We start from the raw sequence: 22,905 nt of genomic DNA on the forward strand, positions 1-22,905 counted from the left end.
GCTCAGAAAAAAAAACACAACACATTTGAACGGCACTGAAAGAAAACCTCCAGTTTACCAATGACTAGATCCTGAGTACACTCAGGCAGAAATTAAAAGAATTCTCTTCCTAATTTCACATCTGCAGATGTCTCTTCTAAAACTGTTTTTAGAACCTGTCATTCTCTGGAAAAAAACATTATTGATATGGTTCTGTGCACCAGAAACACAGTAAAAGATCTGGTTGATGATGCCGAAGACATACATGGTATAGTTCAACTAAGCTGTAAGGGTTTGGAAAAGGTGATGAAACTAAAGATATGTCCTGCCATTTTAAATATACTATGCAGTGAAGATATATGTATTTACACACTATTACACAGGGAATGGGGAGAGATTTTCTTGTCTTTACTCTGTAGTCACTCTAAAGTTAAGTGGGCACACTTTATATTGCCCAGGAGAAAGGCACAACTGTTGAAATCCAGCAAACACCTGAGGTAGAGCTATTAAGGAAGCAAAGGCAGGAACTTAATGGGTTAAACAAGAAGATTCAAAAGCTTTAAAATCATTAGGGTCACACTGAAAAGTGTTAAAGTGCTTTTAAAGTGAACACTTGGAATTGGAAAGCATTGATTTCGAAGTTCTGAATTTATCATTGACAAGCTAGGGTCCTGGCATCGTTCGTACTGAGTGACACCAGCAACCAGTGCTGCTTAATGGCAGAAGCGGACCAATTAAGATTGTATCGTGGGTTTACAGACAGAAGTGTCTCATCAGAAAATGAGACTGTACATTTTGTACACAAGTTCACGCACAGGCACACTGTTAAATACAGTAAAGCGTAAGAAGCCACTGAGAAAGGTGCACTAAAGAAAATTATGGCTAGCAGTATACTTCAGAGGTAGACAACGTTTGTGGCAATTGGACCAGAACTTTAGCATAAGGCTCCACAACTGGCAACTTACACAACAATTTGTGTGGTCCACAAGTAAGTTTCAACCATCACTTAACTTTGTTATCATAAGGTGCTATAATATAACTTGGTCCCCAGTTGTCACGAAGGCAGGTATCTCTTAAGAGAAGCTTAAGACAGAACTGTGGAAAGAGTGCACTAGTGCTCTACAAGTTGCTGAAGAAAATCTTTCAGGTATTTGAATGCCACATTTTGTCCATGCTCTCCTAGCACTGAATTAGGTTTCAAAACTAGTATTTTCCCCCAAATCCCACTGAGAGGGGGCAGGGGATCAGCTGGTACGCATCCAATTTTGTTTTCCCCTGATGTGATCAATTTCCTGGGTTCCATAGGACATTTTCACCTAATTCGCTGCTCTTGCCAGTCTTGAGATACCGGCAAATTCTTTTCTCCTGATCTCTTCTCCTGGCACATTATCACCACGGAAAAGTAAAAGCTGCAAAAATCAAAAGCTTCTCCATTTGTTACAAGGTTTTGGAAAAAGGCATCTGGCTTGGGGTACAGATAGAGCAGACAGTCTGTATCATCCACATCAAACACAGGTCTTACAGTCAATGTAACAGGAACAGGCTAGATTCTGTAAGCCAGTTTTTTCCTTCTCCTCTTGTCATTCTGAGCACCAAGTCTTTTTTGTTGTTTTGAAAAAAAAAAAAAAAAAAAAAAAAAGGAAAAAGACAAAAACATCTCTGTGTATGTGACTAGAGATGATGATAGTTCTCTTCCCAAAACTCAGTTCCACAAAGGAGCTTTATCAGGATTAATAGACTTCTCTCTTCTTCACACTATCTGCTTGCTAAAGTGTTTTTAGTTGGGACTATTAATTCATGCAAGTCACTGAAAGAGCTTTTGAAAAGACAGAACAATTCAGAAGACAGAAAGAGGAAGAAGATCTCCTGCCTTTTTTTCCCCCTTTAACTTTCAAAGTAGTTCCTCATTGATCCCTGCTTTCAAGTGAGTAAATTTGCTAAGAGTTTCTATCGTTTACCTAAAGAAAAGAAAAAAATGGCACTTAGCAGAACTGAAACTAGCTAAGTGTGAAACTGCATGGCATACCCACGCTGCAAAAAAGGAAAAAATAATTACAAAGTAAAGTAAAACCCAGTTACTGCAGTCTGGACTGGCATTTCATGGGCCATCTATGGTCTGATCTGCTGGGCATGGTCCGAGTGCTGTGCTTCCATATTCAAGACATGGCTGCTTTGGAAGGATGAACGGACAGTTCGATTCATTAATGGCTGAAGAGGGCGAAAGTTGTCTACCATCCTCTTTTCTTCTTCACCATCTGAAGTAAAGAGCAGCATCCGAAACGCCTCCAGCTGAGAATGAGAAATGGCCAATTTTGTGACTCTGCTAACTGGAGAATTTTTGGAGTACATGACAACACACAGTCATTCCTGCTTGGAAATTATCAGAGGTACTATTACATTCCCATTCTGAGAAACTTTAGCATGGCCTTCTGGGACTTCTTTGTCATCTGCTGGTAAAGATTATGTCATCATCCTTATCAATGCAGAAGAGGAGCTGTGGATCATCTTTAGGCAAACTTGATTTCAAATGTGTTAGGTCTTAGAACCAATTCCCATTTGAACATTGGAACTTATGCTATCTTTAATTAAATCTCTCCCAACTTCTTAATTTGCACCCTTCCTGGAGTTCTGTTGCATATGTTGACACCCAGAAAAGAGACAATCTCAACAAGCAACAACCTGCATAGCTGTTGTTCTCAATAGTGGTTGACAACTGGGGATTAAAGTGTGCAGCAGATCAGATTTTTAATGCTCACAAAGGCAATGCAACATTAAGTCAACTATATATCTTTCTATGCCATAAAAGAACGAGTGAAGAAGAGGCAAGAAAATGAGTAAAAGTTTGGAATTGGAAAAAAAAGTTATGCATTCAGTTCTCCTTGCTGTCTTACAATCCTCAGTTCTTGCCATCCTGTTCCTTTATATATACTAAAGCATGAAGATCACATACATGCTTATTCTTCAGGGTTAAGATTTTACTTCCCAGATGGTGTAGCTGCATGCAGAAGTTCTATTAAAAAAAAAAGTATTTTGCCTCCTGTGATTCCACTTGCATTTCATTATTAACCAAAGTCTCAAAAAAAAAAAAAAAAAGAATAAAAATAGAAAACACAGGGACAGTGCAGAGGAAACTTTCTTTCAGTGCCTCAAACCATTAAAAAAAAAAAGTAGATAGGATCATAGCTCTTTTTTACTTATTTGCAGCCATCGCCAAGATTTGTTCCATGCTGTAAGGTCTTTCTATTTATTCCACTTCTTTGAACAGACAAAAAAGTCCTGAAAACTACCAATAACAGGTACAGTTGTCCTCCTTCTGTCCATTTTTTACTCACCTCTACATCTATTTCATGCCAAGGAATAACATCACATTGTACAACAAAGTACTAAAATTAAAAACAAGAGGGCATATGATAACAATTTAGGGCTGGTGTCAGAACAGACTACTGATCATCAGCTCCTCCATTTGAACTAACTTCTGTGAAGTAGCATTTGCTGAAACCTTCATCTGTTTTAAAAGGAAGTTTAATAAATGTATTTAAAAATAAATAAATCAAGGACATTACAGCCAACTACCAAGTAAACATGCCTACAAAAAGGCAAAGGAAAAAACCTAATGGGAGTTCTATCTTTGGCTGTCAGAATGGCATGTGAATGACTCAGAGCTGCCACCCTTTGGTAGCTTCAGAGCCTGCCCACGGGAAGAACAGAGAATTAGCCCTTGAAGGCTCTGCAAGACTTCTGTGCGAATGCCACACTATCAGGAATATGCACAAAAGAGCGGAGGTCAGAACTTCACAAAATTTGCCCTTTCTCTTCCCTACCTACCACAAAAAGGACTGCACTGTGGTAAAGAGAGCAAAATCACACATTTTTCTAGTAAATAACGTTATAAGTTTAAGGCATGGTTTCCAGTGTAAGGCATTGTTCATCAGAGATCAGGATACAATTGTCTGGGAAGCTGGAAAAGCATCTTAAACTGCTTACTGCTGAGGTCTTAAGTCTTTCAGTATCTGTTTTTAAGGTCAGGATACCCCCACACACACAAATACTGGGGTGAAGCAGCTGCTGATCTCTGTGTATAAACAAAGTTACTAGTATTGGGAAGCAGCTACTTCTGTGCATCTGCAGCAGCAGACAGCTAAACAGGCATGGCATTAAATGTTAGAAAGAGATTTACCTGATTCTCATCGACCTCTATTGGCTTCTTCTTAATTATCCACGTGACTGATTCAGTAAGTGGAGGAGTAGTCAAAGAGCCCGCATAGGTCCAATAATCAGGGCACGAAGGTATCAAACAGGAGGGGTCAAAGACATCAAACTCAATTACAGTGTCCTAAATCCCAGAAAGAACTTACTTTTAACATTTGCAATTTGAGAAAAGAAAAAGGACAGAAGATTTAAAGATCATGACAATGAGATTAAATACTGTATATGTCACATGTGCAAAATTATGTGTTGTGAATATTAGTAATAATCTACATAAAACAGTAATTTAAAACCTAAAACTTGTAACAAGTTATTAAGCTGGGTTTGAGGCAGAGGCAGCTAGTGAGTAAACATTTAAATATTTCTGTTCTCCACGCAAGCCACTAGGAATTCAGCACAGAAGAAAAAAGGTGTGTAAAGAAGCAACAGACTGCATCTGTGTGAGAGTCAGATGCAAACATGAACATAAAAAGAATGAATGAGGGAATAAATTCAGAGAATATATGCTTAAAAGATCACAAACAATACTGGTTTTGTTTTTCCACTAAATTATTTTAGGCAGAAGGGAGAGGGAAAAGGACTAAAATTCTATTTAAACCACATCCATTATTCATGTCTCTAAGACTGTGTGCTCCCACAAGTGAGATACAGTCAGGATATAGGAGCTTCAGAACCCATGATTTCCTACACAAACATTTTACTCCTGGGGTATTTCCTGGATATAATGGCAATGCAGGGAAGGAAGATCCTGTTTATCCTGAGATAGGCTTTATCAGTTCCCCACTGAGAATGAGAAATACTGCAGTAAAGAATTTTTTTAAAATAGAAAGTTGGATAAGAGATTCTGGGTGGGAATTTTCATTCATCATGTGAGAAAGGAAGGCGTGAAGACAGAGCAGTTATCAACTGTCCTTCCTCCTCTGCCAGACCAGGATATTTCCTAAGGCTTGGTGCTTAAGTCAAGTGATGAGGCTGGCAAGGCAAAAGGGGCATTCAAACATTTTAAAACAAGTGTTGATGAATTGTTGGGTGACCAACATCCTTTGGAAACAAGAATCCTTTCAGAGAAGCCCACATGCAGCTCAATGAAACTAACATTTGATATTATTATTATTTTTAAAGACCTTATCCTGAGTTTACTTCAAATCCAGATGCTATAAAATACTATATTTTCCATAATGGATGTATATTTACTGATTTTTTAAGTCTCTTTTTGCACTGAACCAACTTGTTTGTCGTTCAGCTGGGTTTCCACTATATCTGAATTAAAACAAATATTTATGGCAGTAAAAACAATCCTCACTGCAATAAATAATGGTACAGCAACTTCAACTGAGCGTGCTTGCAAGCCAGAAATATTCTTGACACATCTTTTTTCTGTGTACTTTCAAAATGGAATCAACACCTGGAGGAACATGAACTGCTTGTGTACGAGATCAGAGAGACACAGCACTCCCTCTCCTGGCAGAAGTCAGAACTGAGCTATGAAGATAAAATCACGTTGCCTTAGCAGAAAATTTCACAGTTTTTAAAATTTTACTAGCAGACAATATATTATCTCCTCAAAGACCAGACAAAAATCAGGAAGTCTTAACTACATAAGAAACAAACTACCACTTTACACAACACAGAAAGTCCCTTCTAAAATAAAATAAAAATAAAAAAAGAAAATAGAAAAAATGGTATCTGTTTTCACAGAAGAAGAAAGAAAGCTTCAATGAGGAGAATATTAAACACATATATGCTCTTCTAAGGGGATACAATCTCAAGAGCACCATTTCTTAAACCAATATGTTTGGAAAGTATACAATCTCATCCTTTAAAAATAGCATTTTTCTCCAGTATATTCAATAACTTACCCTATACACCAATCAGCCCCCTTTCTGACACTTAAAGCATTTACTAGCATTTTGTTATGCCTAAACTATCATTTATGTTGAATAACCATTAACTATGTTGAATGATAAATGGTGGAATACTTGAAAACACTTACTTTGTGTTTCACTGCTGGCAAGGCATCAACCAAGGTCTGCAGCCCTTCATGATGTGCTCCTAGCTACAAAAGATGAATATGCATTACATTCTACACATCTGCCTTAATCAGAACTTTGAGACAATCAAAAAAGCCATCTAGAGGTATATTTTACTAACTGTGCTTTAACAAATTAAAACTAAGAAGGTATCATTGCAGCTTATTATACAAAGTGAAATTACCTTTAAAAACACTCCAATAACAGCTAAGCCATTGCCTTCCATCACAGCTTCTTCAAAAGTTGGGTATACAACAGCATTCCAGTGTACCAAATGCAGCTGAAATACAAATGAATGAGAAATCAGCACATGTAGACTGCATGGCAATGGTATCAAGAAATTTGATTTTTGATCTTTGCTACATTCGGTCCTGGGCAATTTGCAACACTGCAGTCAGCTACTACAGAAATCAGGGAGCACAAAAATGAAGATCAAAGTGTTATTAGAAAACAATGGTACTGCCCTTCTTTTTTGATGACTATGTATATTTTTTAATAATTTTTTTTCTTACAGGTACTTGTGATACTCCTCATGCTCTCAGAGCTCTGGCATGTATCAGATTTACAACAGGAAACCTTCCTTAGATATATCTGCTGGAAACTCTTTCCTTCATTGATTCTCTTCGTCCTTCCTACTCTTATGACATGATCTGTTCCGTCTTGCCAGTTCAGAATTTAAACTGTCAAACTCCATAGTGCTCCAGGCTCTTGACATACCCAGCTCTCCTGCTGTATTATCTAATAACTGAAAGAAGGTTTCTGAGATTTTATTAAAAATCCCAGCTGTGCTGAAGTGTGCTGCAAGTTATCATAGAATGGTACGGGTTGGAAGGGACCTTAAAGGTCATCTAATTCCAACCACTCTGCCACAGGCAGGGACGCCTTCCTGTAGTAATAATAAACCTTTATTAATAATAAACCACCTTAAGTAATAATAAATGTTTAGAAAGCATAAAACCATGTTCAGTAATATTAAGCAAAGTGGTTTTAATGCAGCAAGGATTGAAAGTTTTGGACATCCACTAGACATCAGGTGACATGCAGTGCATTCACCGTACTGTCAAGAAGAGATCCTACACTTCACATGAACTCTTAGCTTATTGCAGTTCAGATGTAAAGCACTTAAATAACAAACACACAAACAACACAAGATGTGAGATTGTGCATTTTACCTCAGCACTTGCTGTCCACCAGATCTGCACCACATCAGCTGGGACCTGGGAGCTTATTAAGCAAGAACAAATACCTGTCCTGACTGTGAAGAAGTCTGCTTTGTGATCCTTTTCCCCTTTAAAAGGAGGAAAGGCAAGCAATTTGTGCCATTCCATCCTGACAGAGCTTGAATAGCAATTATGCTTTGCTGTGTGCTATTGGCTTGTCCCGCAGCTACCACTGTGGGCATTCAGGGAGAAGAAAACATTATTGAAACTTTCAGTCACGGGGCTAATGTTTACTTTAAGACCAAGTTCTCCTCCAGAAAATTAAGTAAATATGAGCTTACTAACACAAAGGTAGATGAGCTGTAGCACCTACTAGGCTTTATCCTTAAGAGTAAGCTGCAATTCTTTACAGACACAGAGCTTTCAAGAAAGCACAATAGTTACAGACAGCCTGAGATGTAGACTTTGGTATCCACGTTAAGACTTTTCATCATACCTCTGCTGGGTAAAATTTACTGTCAACTGTGTGCTCTGAACCCCACTCGTTTATAGCTCCCCAGTGGAAGTGGAACTGCTTTAGCCTGTATTGGTTTTCCAAGGGACCTCCGACGATTACTAAAAAACAAAACAAGACATACACTAATAAATATGATTTAGAAGTGTCCAGACAAGTAGCACATTAAAGTCCCCCTTCAAATAAATTTGCTCAAAGAAAAAAAAATTGAAGCAGTTATCTTAGTGAAAGCCTCATGATTTTGTAAACACATCAATGAAAAAAAAAAACTATGCCTGTTTTTTTCTGTGTCCTTTTTTTCCCCCCACTCATTTCCTCCTATTTGAACCAGGAATACCCAGCAAAGTCTTCCTGCTAATTATTACATCAGAGCATCTGGTAAATTAGAGACTGTAACTACTTCCAAAGGACTAATAACAAATACGTAGCTGTAAAGAACAGTTTGCTGATTTTTACTTAACTGTACAACATGCTTCAATTTAATAGCAAACTACTGTATAAAGTACATAATCCCAACACTACTTCGGGAAAGAAGTTAATCAGTTTAATGCTAAGGAGAAAAAAATGAGAGGCATTAAAAGGCTTCCCCCCCCTTTTTTTTTTTTGAATGCCAGAAGTTTTGAAATTCTAACTAGATAGTTACGCATGTTATGCAAACAAGTCATGCGTATCGACATTTTATTAAACCTCATCCACTGCTCCTGAGCTCTTAACAGAAATACAAAACTGACCATCATTAAAAAAAATCACAGTGGAATAAGGTAACTTTCAGTGATGGGATGGAGATGACGCTCACAGCTCCAAGTCAGAATTAAGGCTTCTGTGCTCTAACACTATCAATTCCTGATTAGTCACTTGTGTGTTTGCATCTGTGCATATGTTCATGTGAATAATCACATTCACCTGAATGTTTGCTCACAAGGTAGGCACAGGCACACATTTATAGAAAATCAAGTTCCTATAGCAGGCAGTAGAAAGTGACAAGAAAGAAACAGGAACTTACAATCCCTTTATCAGCATTTTCACCTTCCATTTCCTATCAATTTACCACAGTTTTGATAAGTTTAAAGCAAAATAGAAGATTTAAAAAACAAACAAAAACAAAAACTAATAGTAAGAGGAAAGAATCACATCAGCTGCTTGTTTTTTTGCAGAGGAAGCCATTCATGCATACAGACAGGACCACATTCTGTACATACCTTCTCCACACCCTCTTTTTCATCCTGTTCTGCTCAAAAGCAAACACCCCCTTGTAGCACTACCTTCATCTTTTGCCAAAGCCTTGTTTTGCCTCATCTGAGGAGTTGGGCATTTTTTGTCTATCCTGGATGCACACTTTCATCTTCTGTTTCAATTTTGTTGCTTTTTTCTTGTTTGTTCATTCATAAACTTCCTTCTCTAGATTTCTATTATTGTTAGACAGAAGCTGGCAGAAAGAAAAATGAGAAATAGCAATAGTAAAGAGAAAGGTGGCAGAGAGAGAGGCAGGCAGTTGGAAAGCAGGCCATTTATACAGCAACACCCCATAACCTGTTGCTTCTATCACTTTGGAACTCTATCACTGATTTGCTCAATACCATCATCAGCCATCATCACCCTTCATTGGCTTTAATTCATTTGAGGAAGATGATGATGATGATGAAAAGGCAGCCATCCAGAAAGAGGCAGCAAGAATGCTCACATAAAGATTTACCCCAAGTGTTTAGTAGCAGAGAATAAAGCAGAAAAGATCTTTCAGAGCTGTGATGCACTCTGAATACTCAGCCTCTAAAAGGCCCCCCTCTAATTGACAGTCTCAATACTCTTATGCTTGCATTTTTTGTCACAAATACTGTTCCTGTGTATTTAAATATTGCACTTTTCTTAATCTCTTGCTGGCAACTCCCCTCTAGTACTTCAGTTCTTGCAGAGAAAAATGACTTTGTTATCCACGGAACTGCAAACCATTACACTTTTCAGGAATGCATCAACAGATAGCAGGGTATGGCTGTATAAAGTGAAAGACTTAAATTGAAAGCAAAACAGAGCTAAAATGAGTAAGCAAAAATCACTGATGAGCTTGTTAGTGCATCTCCATCTTAATCTCTCCTCTGACTAATGCACTTGAAGTTTACATTGTAAAAACAGATGGCTTCTTCATTACTTATCATAGCCCTCAAATGAACAAGGGTGAGAATACTTCCTGGGTGCACAGCTATAAATAAAAATCAATAAAAAAGATAAAAACAAGAACACTTTTCACAAGTCCCTGAAAGGTCCATGCATTCTACCACTACTGCTTTTGCTGCATTGTTTTTATCAGCCTCTGCCCAAATATCAACCAAAAATACTGACATTAGGGACACAGCATTTGTCCATTAGCACACTGAAAGCATCCTTCCCCAGAACAATGCAAAATCCCGTAAGAAGTTTTAGTATCTCTCATGGTAAGCAGTCATCATCTTAAACATAAATACCTCTAGACAAACAGGTTCAGTTTTGCCCAGGGTCCCACAATTCTTCCCTCCAAGACAAGCTGAATAATTGACATGAATCATGTGTTTCTCAATATCCCTGACCAACCACTACCACTTCACCTACCGTTACAAAATATCCTCTTTATGTATAATAGTAACATACTTCAGTAAACAAGTTTCAAAAGGAACAATCTACCAGCAAACTGGAATTTGGTAACAATATCTTGATTTTAAATCACTTAATTCTACCAAGCATTAAAAAGAAATTAGCTGCTCAGGTCAGAGTGCTTATTCAAAACAAATTGCTGGAATGCATAATTGGATTTTACATGCACAGACTTATGCTTAGACTATAGCAACAGGAACACTTGCACCTGCTCCCTGTGGTCACAGCTCAGTATTATTTAAACCTACAAAAGCTTATTGAGATAAGGATGTATGCTTTCCAAGTGAAAGTCATTTTGCTACTAGTTATTTCACATGCATTAAGTATATCTGTTAACATTGCAAAAGAGATAAGTGGCAGATTACTTTAATAAAGCTGAATGATGGAACCTCATTTAAAATTAAGTAGATACACACATTTATGACTGAAGATTGACTCATGTAAGCAAAGCTGTGTTATTACAAGACCTTATCGAAAGGCTGGGCATTAGGGCTTGTGTAGTAAGAATAAATTTCACCCTACAACAGGATCTGTGCACAACAGCCATGGTAATAAACACACAGTAAAAGTTAGACACAGAACTTCTGTATTACAGTTCCCATCACTGTAAACCCGTGTTTAGCTAAAGCTTTCTACCATTTTCAACGTTTGTGATGTTGTTATTGAACCCAATGCTTTACAGCATGCAAAGATTTCTCCACTTGAAGCATTAACAACACATTAAATAGATCTGAGTTTTGCTTACTTGATCTATCAGTAGAATCATCAAACTCAACCAGGAATGAATACCCGTTGTTCCAGATGTGAAGACACGTTGTTGGGTCATAGCTGATTTTCAGAGGCTTCAGAAAGGGGTCATAAACGCTATCTCTCCACTGGATGTTGATAGGAGACTGTCGACTGCCCCCAGGAATTGAAAGTGGACTCTGCCAAAGTGGATGCACTGGAAGATAATGAAGAGAGTCAAGTCAGCCTCTAACGCACGATTCCAGAATTTACGACTAAACACTTCAGAATTTTTGGCAAGAAAAGGTGGTTTGGCATATTGGCTCCAAGGGATTAATTCAAGTCAGCTGATGCACATGAAAGGTAAAAAAGAAAAAAAAAAATAAGGAAAGAAAAACATGCCAGTTGTGTGACTCAGAGCTACACAGGGAAGTGCCTTAGTTCGACTTAGATCTTAGTATCTGGGGTGACACCTTTTCCATTTGCAAAATGCTCTTCGAAGAAGTTGTCCCCTTTATTTGTCAGAAAATTATTCTCCTCTTATTGCAAATGGGCTTTAAGGTAGCTTCTGCTTTATAACTTTGCCAGAGCCTCACCACACCGCTTCAGCTTTCTTCACACACCGCTGCCATTAACCTATGTCATAGGGCACCAGCCAGGATGACTCCTACAACGCAGAAATACTCCTGTGAAGGTGCCAGTCCCTCGCCTACGTACCCGTGCTCAGGGGTTACAGCAGTGCTGAGGGTGCAGTGCTCCTGAAGCACCCACAGCAATATTGAGTAAGAGCTTCTTACGCAGTCAGGATCTAAAGCTGATCTCGACACCAGGAAAATGCTTAACTACCAGTTTTGGGGTCAGCTTGGGCTTTTCAAGCTTTCACAAGCAGGGTAGACGCATTTACGTGGTTTCCTTGGGACTTTATTCAGCTTAAAAACACAACCGAGAGCTGTGTGGATTTGGGGAGCACTTGTTCACCTGCAGCCCCCAGATACCAATGACCCACAGAGGTTTTTGTGCCTTGGCCATCCTCTGACCCCAAAATACCATGGCTCCAAATCACTGTGCTGCTGGCCGCTTCAACACAGCCGCTTTATGGCCCTTTACAAGGTGAAAAAATTACCTTAAACTGAACTTTTTATCAAACCACTCACTTTATCAAACCACTCACTGGCTTCTCCAACAAGTGGCAAACTTTATCGGCCTGCACAAGGTCACCGCACGCAGGTAAGGCAGCGGCGGGGGACCAAAATATCCTCCCAGAGCACCACAGCCGCCTCCTGTCACCATCACTGCCATTTCCTGATGCTTCAGCGCAGGAAACGAAGACAAAGCGAGGCTAAACTTTTTGCGAGGAGAAACCCTGAGGGGCCCGGGGACGGCCGGGAGGGGGGAACGGGCGCTGCCCGCCCGCCCGGGGAGCCCTCAGCCGGGCTGCGGGAGGGCAGGGGCGGCACGGAGAGAAGCAAGGAACCGGGCAGGGACAGCGAAGGGGTTCGGGGTTGAGCCCTGCTCTCCTCAGGCGAGGGAGTAAGGGGCGCCCGTGCCCCCCATGAGGGAGGGCGGCGGCACTCACTCACGGGCGTTCCGCAGGCGGTAGGAGCAGCAGGCACCCAAGCTGCACCGTCGCGTCCCCCGCCACGAAGCGGCGGCCCCCAGGGCTCGGCGTAGCAGCGGCAGCATCGCTCGGCACCACACAAAACCGTACAGAACCGTAAACAACCGCCCGGCACCCCGCCGATCGCCGCCACCGCCCTGCCCGGCACGGAGCGGCCCCTTCCGGCACGGCCCCGCGCCCCGCCCGCCGCCATGGCGCCCTCAGCGCCACCCGCTGCCCCTGAGGCGAAGCCAAGCGGGGAAAGCGGCATCTGCAGGGCCGGGACTTTTTTAATACTCGGTTTTTAGATGAGTTTTGTCTTGGGGTAGTGCTGGAGAAGACACTGTGGTTCCCTGTGGGTGCGTGTTAGCCATATGGTCAAGCTAACCCATGTGTGTGACTCGTCCAAAACATGTATTTCCTCTGAGGTAAAAACTGCGAGGGCTTGCCAACACGCCTTAGGATATTAGCAAATAGCCTTATTTAGTTAGTTTTGCGCCAGTTGCAGGCTTCGGTTTCTTCCAGCTGAAGGCAGGAAGGCCTCCAGCCTGATCCCTCTCCCACAGATGGAGCCCTGTGGTGCCATCCCACATCATGCATTGAAAAGTTAACATTACGGCCACTTCACCTACCTGTACCCGCCCCAAAAGCTAAAAGTCAAAATACGCCTGTTAGAGGGATTGTCAGCAGGGCCAATTCGTCTAGCATTTGTCTGAAACTGCCTGAGGCAGGCCTTAGATAAAACGTTAGTTAAAATCTTGGTTAATTCATGCACCTTTTCTGTATTACAGCTACCAGTGGGCACACAAAGCAAACAAGAGAAGTCCACAGAAAGCTGATAGCGTTGGTGATAGCACAGAGATGACGTAAGTGTTACGATTTTGGCTGGGTCCACTGGGCAGGCAGGAGCAGAATGCTCAACTCGACATCTTACCACTTGCTTTGAATCATATTTACTTGTTAGTCTATTAAAAACATTTTGCAAATCTTTTTTACCTTTTGGAGATTGCAATACCGTGTAAGAAGTCTCCATTGCATCCACACTACAGTATTTATAAAACACCCCTGAACTGAGTAAAAAGAGGTCAAAATCTGGCAAGTGATTTGCTTTGAATGGCTACGTGATCACACGACCTGTCATCGGGAGATGAATAAAGACAAGCAATGTGATCATATACAAGTATTCAGATCTTTTGAATCTGGGTTTGAAGCTCATTTTACTTCCACCCACATCTAGGTATGCTTTCTGTAAAGTGCAGTATTTTTTATTTTTTTTTTAGTATTCAGCTGCAAACACAGTGAATTCTTCATTTGTCTGTCAGTGCTTTTCAGGATGGCTAAGCTTATTACCATCCACACACAGCTTCTTCCTACAACTTAAAAAGAAGAGATAGGTACTTGATAAAATTGAAAACAGTTGCTGCTCCTAAAGGTCATTATTCATTCAGGCTTAATAACAGCTCAGTAGTTTTATGCTTATGCCCTTGTATTCAGCACAGGTCAGATGCGTTCGTTGCTGAAGCTGCTTATGAACAGCAGGTAGCTTCTGGTTGTGAGGACAGCCCACATGAGCTTCACACTTCACTGCAGCAGGGAACACTGTAAAAGCTTCAGAAATTTTAATACTGGGAATAAACAAGAGATACGCCTTTATTCTTATCTGTTAACAGAAAAAGCTTGTCATTTCTTCACGTTCCATTCTTCTGTGACGTGTCCTTGAATCGCAGTTAACATTCTTGGGCCACTTAAAAGTCTTGTCTAACATATTAACTAATTTATTTATACTCTATATCAGTATAGATGCTTATTGTTGCAGAAACCATAACTTGATTTCTGTGTAACTATCACTTTTATGTATGGGAAAAGCAATTAAAAATAAGCCTAAAACTGCACTAGTCTGCTTTACACAGTGTCTTTAAGATTACCAAACTTTGTCAAGCTTTTTGAGGATTTGATCCTGCAAGGTCTTGAAAATATAAAAAAAATAGTATAGAGCTACTAAGCTGAGCAGAGTGAGTCGGTTCTTGTGGGTTGAACAACACAGCCAAAGGAAAACTCTCATAGCATAGGCGTGCAAGAAACAATTGGCTGTTCAGCTGCAAAACTAAGAAGAAATAACTTTGCCCCACAACACTTTTGTTTCCCTTCTGAATCATCCACAAATGCTGCATCCAGTTTACATGTGCATGCTACTTCTGAATATAAATTTCAGTAAAGCCTGAACATTTAATAAAAAAAAATAAATCTCTAGGGGGTTGAAGAAAACCCTTCAAAATACAAGCTCAGTGGCAGTGAGGTGTTATTTGTTTTGGAAACTACAGACAAAAGCAATAACTAGGTGCAAAAAGAAACATAAGCCCTAAACCGTGTTCCCAGCACTCAGGAAGAATGGCCAAAATCATCTTTTCTAGACTGTTTCAGAAACAGAACTTTTCCTTGGCAGCATCCCAGTTATGGGAGGTGTTTTATGCCAGACAGGCATGGCTGTCATGCAGCAAGCTAGAGAACAACAGCAGCCAGAATTGCAATATGTTTCTTTTGTTCTTATGTGTTCCAAAATTGTTGTTTCTGGACCACCTGGGAGGCTTCATCTATGCCCTCTCTTGTTCCTGAACTGAGCATGCTGTCTGCATAAGAGGAACCCAACAACCAGAAATTTGTCAATTAGCCTATGGGATGAGTTAAAGTGATATAGAAGCACTGTGGAAAGCAAAATAAAAATCTTATCTAATAGGTCTGTTTTAAATGGGCAAATTTAAATGCAATGTGAGAATTAAGATAGCGTGCAGTTTGTACTTCAAGCGTGCCTCATGTATCATCAGCTCATTGAGGAAGGGTCTTGTCTGTTATTTACTTTTGTTACATGCATATCTATGGTAGTGTCAGAACAGTTACAGTAAATACTGCATACTGTAATATAACAAAAATGACCAAGATGCGAGTCACCCATGAAGAGAGGTCTATTACAAACAGATTTTTTTTTAACCTTTCAAGCCAGACACAGTGATGTTCCATTTAATTTTACAGTATTTGAAGGCTTCTTATATTTGCATTGTTCTTTTTTCCTACCTTTCCCAGTTGATGCAGAAACAATAGCACTGTTTGGATGGCTCTGTACTTTGAAATGTTTTCTGTAATTATTTGCTGCTATAGATACTTCAACAGATTTTTTTTTTTTTTGAATAATCATTAGAAAGTTCACTTAGCATTGATGCAAGTATCAGAAGTTTCAGAATGGGAGTAAATATCCAGATTAAAATAGAGGTTGTGTATATTACTGGATTGTTATAATTTATAACATGATTTCCAAGAAGGCATCTTGAAGGTGACAGCTCTGTGGTAAAAATCCAGAATAAGTTCAGTTAAATGAAAGGAATTACTGCCAATTTACACTACTGTGAACTTGATTTAAAGAAACAAAGCATTTTTTGATGGTTTACTAAATCTAGATTGGCAAAGCCAAAATAGAGTACAGTTATTTGAAATTCCCTCAAGTATTGTGGGGAGGAGAGAGTTGTCGCATATGGGATATAAAATTAGAAGAAAGAGTACCAAAACTAATTCAGGTAGCTGTCAAGAATGAGGGATAAAGTGACTCAGCATTAGTGGGTTTTATTCTTCAAGGTTTTCATCTTTAAAAAGGAAAAAAGGGGAAGAGAAAAAAAAAAAGAGCTGTTGAATGAAGCACTTTGTTCACATAGGGGCTTTCAAACAAGCGTCACCCTGCTCTGAAGTAGAACAGGGAGGTCAGGACTGTGGGGGCAGTTGGGAAACCGCACCCACTTGAAGGAAATGTGTTTTTGTCCTAAATTGAGCAGCCGTGCTTTCCATAGCAACACATTCTGAATTAGAAAAATAAAAACAAACATTACTGAAACTCAGTAAAGAACCATATAAACTTTAAAGGACCATGGCTCTGCTTCAGCCACTTGGATTGAATATTACAGAGGAAATCCAAGATAGGTTGATTTCTTTGAGGCTTTTTAGTATGAATCAAGATTTTGGATGATAACAGCCGTGGTTGGCTGTGGTTCATCATGACAAGGTGTTGAAAGTTCTGCTGAATTGATGTCAGAGTTGGACTGTGATGTAGGCCAGTTTATTGATAAACAGTCCAATGCTTTTTATCAAGCGGATGCAACTGACAGAGTACTCTAAGCTCAACAGGAAAGCAGCAGCAGATTGTGAAATGCTGAGCTTTTCTCTGCTTCCAGAATGTTTGGCTGAGATAGGAGCCTGGATGAGAAGGCAGTGGCTGAGGCTAAGTCCAGATAAGAAGAAGGTAATTTCAGTTGGCAAGGTAAAGCAAATAGGGGCTTTATCTTTTCCGTATAAAAACATTTGCTAAAATTATGCAGGCAGGCTTAGAAGGTACCTCATGGACAATTCGCGTCTGGTTACTGCAATTGGACGTGCAGTCCTGGAGATGGCACACCTGGATCGTGTGTCGCTGCTGTACGTGGGCATTTAAAAATGAATGGAAGGATTCTGCTTTTCTTGTACCTTCTTCTCAAAGGATAGGAAAGAAAAAAGCCTTTCAGTTCTGCTCTGGCAATAAATATTAGGATGAGGGTGTACTCCATAGCCTTAAAATCCTTACGGAGAACATTTCCAGCAACTCCTTGTCTATTTTGTTAAAAGGTGTCTGAAACTACTACTTCCATCTATCGTTAGCAGGTATCACAGAGCTTACTACAGGCATCCACGCAGTATTCCACATCATTAGAAACTGTTACATATATCCTTCGATCTCAGAATTGCTTCTACAGTTCTTTCCCAGTGAATTGCAGAAAAATAGTGTTTTACTCGTGGGGTCACAATGGGAATCCAGAAGAGGCATGGGGAAGTATCAGTCTTTGCATTGTTTTATGTATTATTTGTTGTCATAGCAGAAGTCTGAGCTATCACCACCCAGCTTTTTCCTGTGAGTGGGAAGGGTAGGGGGGGAAGGTAAAAGATGAAATTCAGAAAATGGTAGTGAAAATGATGAACTTCATATCGAAGACTTCAACTAAGAGCTCAGCAGCCTAACTTTACCAGGCTTCAGAACGTGGACCATTTTTTCCAAGTCTTCGCTGCTGAACGGGCTGTTTATGCTGTCATCTGTGCAGAGCTGAATGTAATTGAATGTGCTTTTTGCTTTCAGCGCATGTTATACACGGGGTCTAGCCACCAGATGGAGGAACCCACAGGCTGGCTTATTCAGAGCTAGCGTCTATTCACTGGCAGCTGAAACCAACCATTCTAAAGATGGTGTTTTTCTGAATCGGTTTGTTTTGGCATTTCCTGCATGAATGTCATGGAATAGAGAAAGATTTAAGTAATCAATAGCATCTGTCTTAAACTGAAGAGGAATGTGAGTAAAAACAGTTAGCATTTGTAGTTAATTTAATCAGTAGTGGTCTTGTGATCGAACGGCCTTGTATGAGCTCTTCCTGGAACGTTTGGTAGCACAAATTGAGTTTTGATTTCTCAGTGCAGTTCCCAACAGACCAGTATTCACAGGAAAAAAACACGGCATCATTTAGCCCCTTATTGGGGACTGATGGACCATGGATAACCCCCAAAATAATGAGTTTCTCCATCACATGGCAAGACAGAGATCTCAGCCCTTCTCCACTTTGCCTTCTTACTTCACCGAAGGATTTCAAATAATTTTCCTAGAATAATACTTTTACCAATTAAAGAGAAATGTCACACTAACAGTAATTAAGTTTTGAAGTTTTAAATTCTGTAGGCCTTAAGGTTTTGTGGCATATTAATACCAAACAAGTAGGAAAGTGAGGAACTCTGCATAGGGATCCTGTACTGCTGATTTTTAGGTTTCATTACTGTTTTAATGAAGGGTCTGGATTTATATTTTCTGTATGGCTTCTGCAATTGGAAGCCATTGGACTTGCAGTCTTACATACAGTTGTATAGGCTTCTAATTAGAACATCTAATCTGAACTCACTAGAAAAGCTGCTACTGCATACACCTAGTTAATACACTTAATCTGAATTTTGTAAAAAAGCGCCTGTTTTGTAAGGCTGAAACATTGTTTTTATAAATATTACTGTGGGACTTTTCTTTGACTAGATGAATGTCTTCATTTTTCGTTATTAATGAAAAACAAGTTTCTAAACATGCTTGTAAGTGGAAAAAACTGATAACAGAGAAACTTTAAGAAGCCTTTGTTATTGTATTACTAAGAAAGTACTCTAAACAGGTCAGAAAAGGAAAAAATACTGTCATGGTTGCATAAGTGATTTAAGTTTTGCATTAAGAACATGTTAATGGTACTTTCTTGTGGACACTTCACTAGCAACAAAATCTAATGCTAATCTTGCTTCTAGAATTGGGCATCTACAGATTTTAAAGGTACTTTTTTAATGAAGGTGAAAATGCTATATTATGTTACTTGATTGAATACCCATTTTGTATTATATTTTCAGAATAAAACATGCATTTTCTGTTCTGATTAGTAAAAAAGGGAAAATTTAGACTGAGAACTCAGACAAATATTGTATAAATTCTATAGTCATAAAAACTGCTCTAAATTATTTCTTGTGAGTGATAGAGAAACTTGCATGCTATATCTTACATACAGCTTCCATGTCTGGGAATGTACACACAGTGCACAGTGTACTAGGCAGCTAATCTATCAGTATTTCTGAAATGCTGGTCACTTTGTGGCAGAAAGTATTGTGGTGTCACCTTCCAAAATGTCCTTACAAGTGTAGAGCTGTTAAACGCTGACAGTTATTGAAAATTTCTTGTAACTATCAGGAGAAACAAAGCCTTGTGCTAGTCTGCTTTGCATTATAGCTGCCACATATGATAAAATCAGCTGTTTTCTCATTAAGTAAATACAAGTTTTATTGTTTGATAATTGAAATAGAGGAGAATCACACTGCAGTTTTCAAGGAGGAATATGGCTATTCTTTGAAAAAAGTAAGCTAAATATTTTTGCAGAGGAAAAATAGTGGATACAAAGGGATTTCTTAGATGTAAAATGTTAACCTGTACTATTGCTCCAGCTGCCATTATCTCCACACGACTGAGTAGAGATGTAATCCCTGGCTGGCCTCACCACAAGTCATATCTGAAGATAAGTTAATCAGCTTTTTAAACAACTAAGCCTTTGACATTTTAGTTTATGCACATATAGCACCTCAGTAAGTCATTCACTGTAGGTCTCCTAGACACCAAATTTCAAGGGCTTTGTGGTTTGTACTTCTGTAGGGCCTTATTTTCAAAACTGAACATTGTAGTGTCTATCAAAGTTACCCAGAGTCTGTATAATTACAGATTTCACTGGAGCCAGTCAAAACCTTGCATGACAAAATTGTTTTAAAGTCTATTTAAAAAAGTAAGGTATTTCTATCTCTAGTTTCTTTTCTTCTTTTCATTTTTTTTCTTTAATCTCTCAGTCACATTCCCAAATTTCCCTTTTTAGTTATGTGACGAAAGAGCAACAATCACATTTATCTTTGTACCTCTGCATCTCTCTTATACACGTAATAAAATGAAATACTTACACGCATCATTCCTGTCTTTATGAGTGCAGGTAGCCAGGCTGCAGAGTCGTGCTGGCGGATTCCAGAGAGTTTTCAGCTGCTTGTATAAATGCACCAGAGTATTTGTCTTCACGTTATTCATTATTATCACCTTGGCACTTGAAAACTTTGGCTAATCAAACAGCCAGAGGAGTGTTCTGGAGTCTAGCAACCTATCAACACAGAGGAAAAAAATGCTGTGGACATACAGCTTCAAGGGATCTCCAGGCCTATTTATAAAAAAAAAAAATGAGAGCACCCTTTTCTGGTTGGAGAGAGGGAGCTAACCAAACAGTTAATTTTCAACTTCTCCCTGGAGTGGCTTTTTTCATTGGCTCTAATTTAGTTGGAGGCTGGGCTAGTTGGTAATTATTTGTGCACTTTCCAGGCTTTCTCTCATGTGGCTCCAAGAATACCAAAGGGTCACAAAACCCACTCTTTTGTATGCAAGGAGAGATTTCTTATCACTTCTTCACCCATATGTTCTTTCAAATGCTGATAGCTAACAGTTGCTATCATTGACAGCTGTGATCTGAGGAGCGATGACCGCTCAAGCTGAGGAATTTGCAGAAATCTCGTAGATACAAAGCCTCCTCCAGCAGAACAGGTGGAGCAGCCTCCCACAGAAAAGCATTTCAGCTCCTAGCACATAATACAGTACTATTGCACCATCAAGGTGAAGAAACTCCTTCTGAACTATAAGGTGTCCCATAAGAAGGATCATTTCTTAGAGGTTAGAAGCAGGAACAGACCCAAGGAGCCATCGTTACCCCTCCCACCCACTTCAGCTCTGTAGATCTTTTAGATCTTTGATCTCTGTAGCTCTTTAGTGCTGTATTTAGATTACTCCCACTTTCTTTGGGATGTTTCTGTCATCAGATTGGCCTTCCTGCACTAACTGCAGACCAAGCAACTCATTTTCCATGGACTTCTTTGCAGTGTTACATATTATTGTAGGCCCCACAGGATTAAGATGGAATGACATCAGAAAAGGGTGCCTGGGCACACCAGGGAACGAGAGGCATCCCTCTGAGCTAAGAGTGACCGCAGCACAATCGGTGCCCTCACCAGCTGGATGCCATCCCATAGGGGCTGACTGCAACAGGCAGAGCTGGGCACAGCTCAGTGTCCATCAGCAGTCCCAAACGCAGCAGGTCCAAGGTCCAACCTGAGAGCCTGGACAGGAGCAAAAGGAGACAGGGCCAAATGCAAGCAACAACAGGGGGCCGAAGTCCTTCTTGGAGACAGGGCCAAAGGCAAGCCTGAAGACAAGTGCCCCAGCAACAAAGCTGAAAGGGCTGAGCCTGAGCTTAAAGGGGCTCCTGGGCCATGGGTGGGAGTGTGGTGGAGGCTCCTGGTGAGCCTCATCAAGGCCGTTAAGACTTATAATTGGCAACCTCAGCCTCAGGTTTTGTAAGGCCTTTAATAATTCTTACGTAAGTATTTGTAAAATTCATGTGGTCATTTTCTTCCGTTAAGCACGTTGGAATGCACATTGTGAAAGCTGCAGAATCTATCAGGGACAGAGCAAGCAGAAACGATGAGACTGTTGACATTCTGACATAAATCAGGCCTTTCTTAATCCATACAATGACATGTAAATAATTTTTCAATAGGTGTTTTTACATAACAAATACTGGTATTTTGAATTAGAAACTTATTTGCTCATTGACATTTTCATTAAATACGTGTGTATCTATCATTTCTTACTGCCCAGTGGGTAAGTGCAAGGCTCAGGCTTAGGCAATCCTCTTTAGTATCCTAAAGTGGCAGGCGTATCTGTGTTAGTTACTACTCCAACACCAGCTATGTAGGAGAGTGTTTCTTAATGGTTGTTGTTTATTACTTCAGCTGCCTGCCTCAGGGTGTCTTAAGAGCAAGCCATTGTTAGCCAAAGGTTCTGCCTGAAAAAAAAAAAAGTGCAAAATCAGCCTTCTGGTTTTCTCATAATTGTGGATAATCACATACCTGGAGTGTAACTGGATACAATGGAAATGTGCATACTTAGTTTTCGCAGAAATTGGAGAAGTGAAAATTGAGAAATTTCTTGCTGTCACTACCCATCTGACTTTACTGTAAGGGCCTTCAGACTGGACAGACAGGATCAATATTTGTTTTCTTTCTGATGTTTACTCGAGGGTTGCCAGTATGTACATTCTGTATTCATTTAATTCTGCACAACCTTATCAACATTTTGATTCCACTGAAGAACTATTCAAATCACTCTAAATCAACAGCTTTCTTTCCTGAAAGAAAAGCGGCCGATGCACTTTATGTACTTTATTATTTACAGCTGTTTCTGTGAAGCCCCAAGCTCAGTTCAGAACCAGCAGGGAGCAAAAATTTGTTGCTTTTAGGACAAGGATTATGGAAGTTAAGTGCAGCCACTGGGGAGAAACGTGTTCTCCTTGCTGAAGTGCAAAGCCTAGACAGCTCAGAGTATAAACAGATGTGAGCACATTAACAATGTGAAGGGAAGCCGTTACACCTGAGATGTTCTGCTCTTCTTCCCATCTTTCAATTCCAGATTTT

General features: G+C 39.8%; 1 protein-coding gene across 3 annotated transcripts; it reads right to left on the reverse strand.

Annotated features, from left to right (window-relative positions):
- Positions 1 to 1,676: 1,676 nt before the first annotated feature.
- CA5A (carbonic anhydrase 5A) lies at positions 1,677 to 20,531 on the reverse strand. Of its 3 annotated transcripts, none has more exons than XM_032195569.1 (7): positions 20,356 to 20,531; positions 11,257 to 11,454; positions 7,872 to 7,990; positions 6,400 to 6,495; positions 6,179 to 6,241; positions 4,157 to 4,312; positions 1,677 to 2,268 (listed from the first exon to the last, which is right to left on the reverse strand). In XM_032195569.1, exons 1-7 carry the CDS (start codon positions 20,474 to 20,476, stop codon positions 2,089 to 2,091), a joined length of 933 nt encoding a protein of 310 aa, XP_032051460.1. In that variant the 5' UTR covers positions 20,477 to 20,531; the 3' UTR covers positions 1,677 to 2,088. The 3 variants fall into 3 exon arrangements, with proteins under 3 accessions (XP_032051460.1, XP_032051461.1, XP_032051462.1); XM_032195570.1 differs by lacking the exon at positions 20,356 to 20,531 and adding an exon at positions 12,818 to 12,971; XM_032195571.1 differs by lacking the exon at positions 20,356 to 20,531 and adding an exon at positions 12,814 to 12,849.
- Between the last annotated feature and the right edge of the window lie 2,374 nt (positions 20,532 to 22,905).

Source organism: Aythya fuligula, chromosome 12 (genome assembly GCF_009819795.1).
Source record: "Aythya fuligula isolate bAytFul2 chromosome 12, bAytFul2.pri, whole genome shotgun sequence".
NCBI lineage: Eukaryota > Metazoa > Chordata > Aves > Anseriformes > Anatidae > Aythya > Aythya fuligula.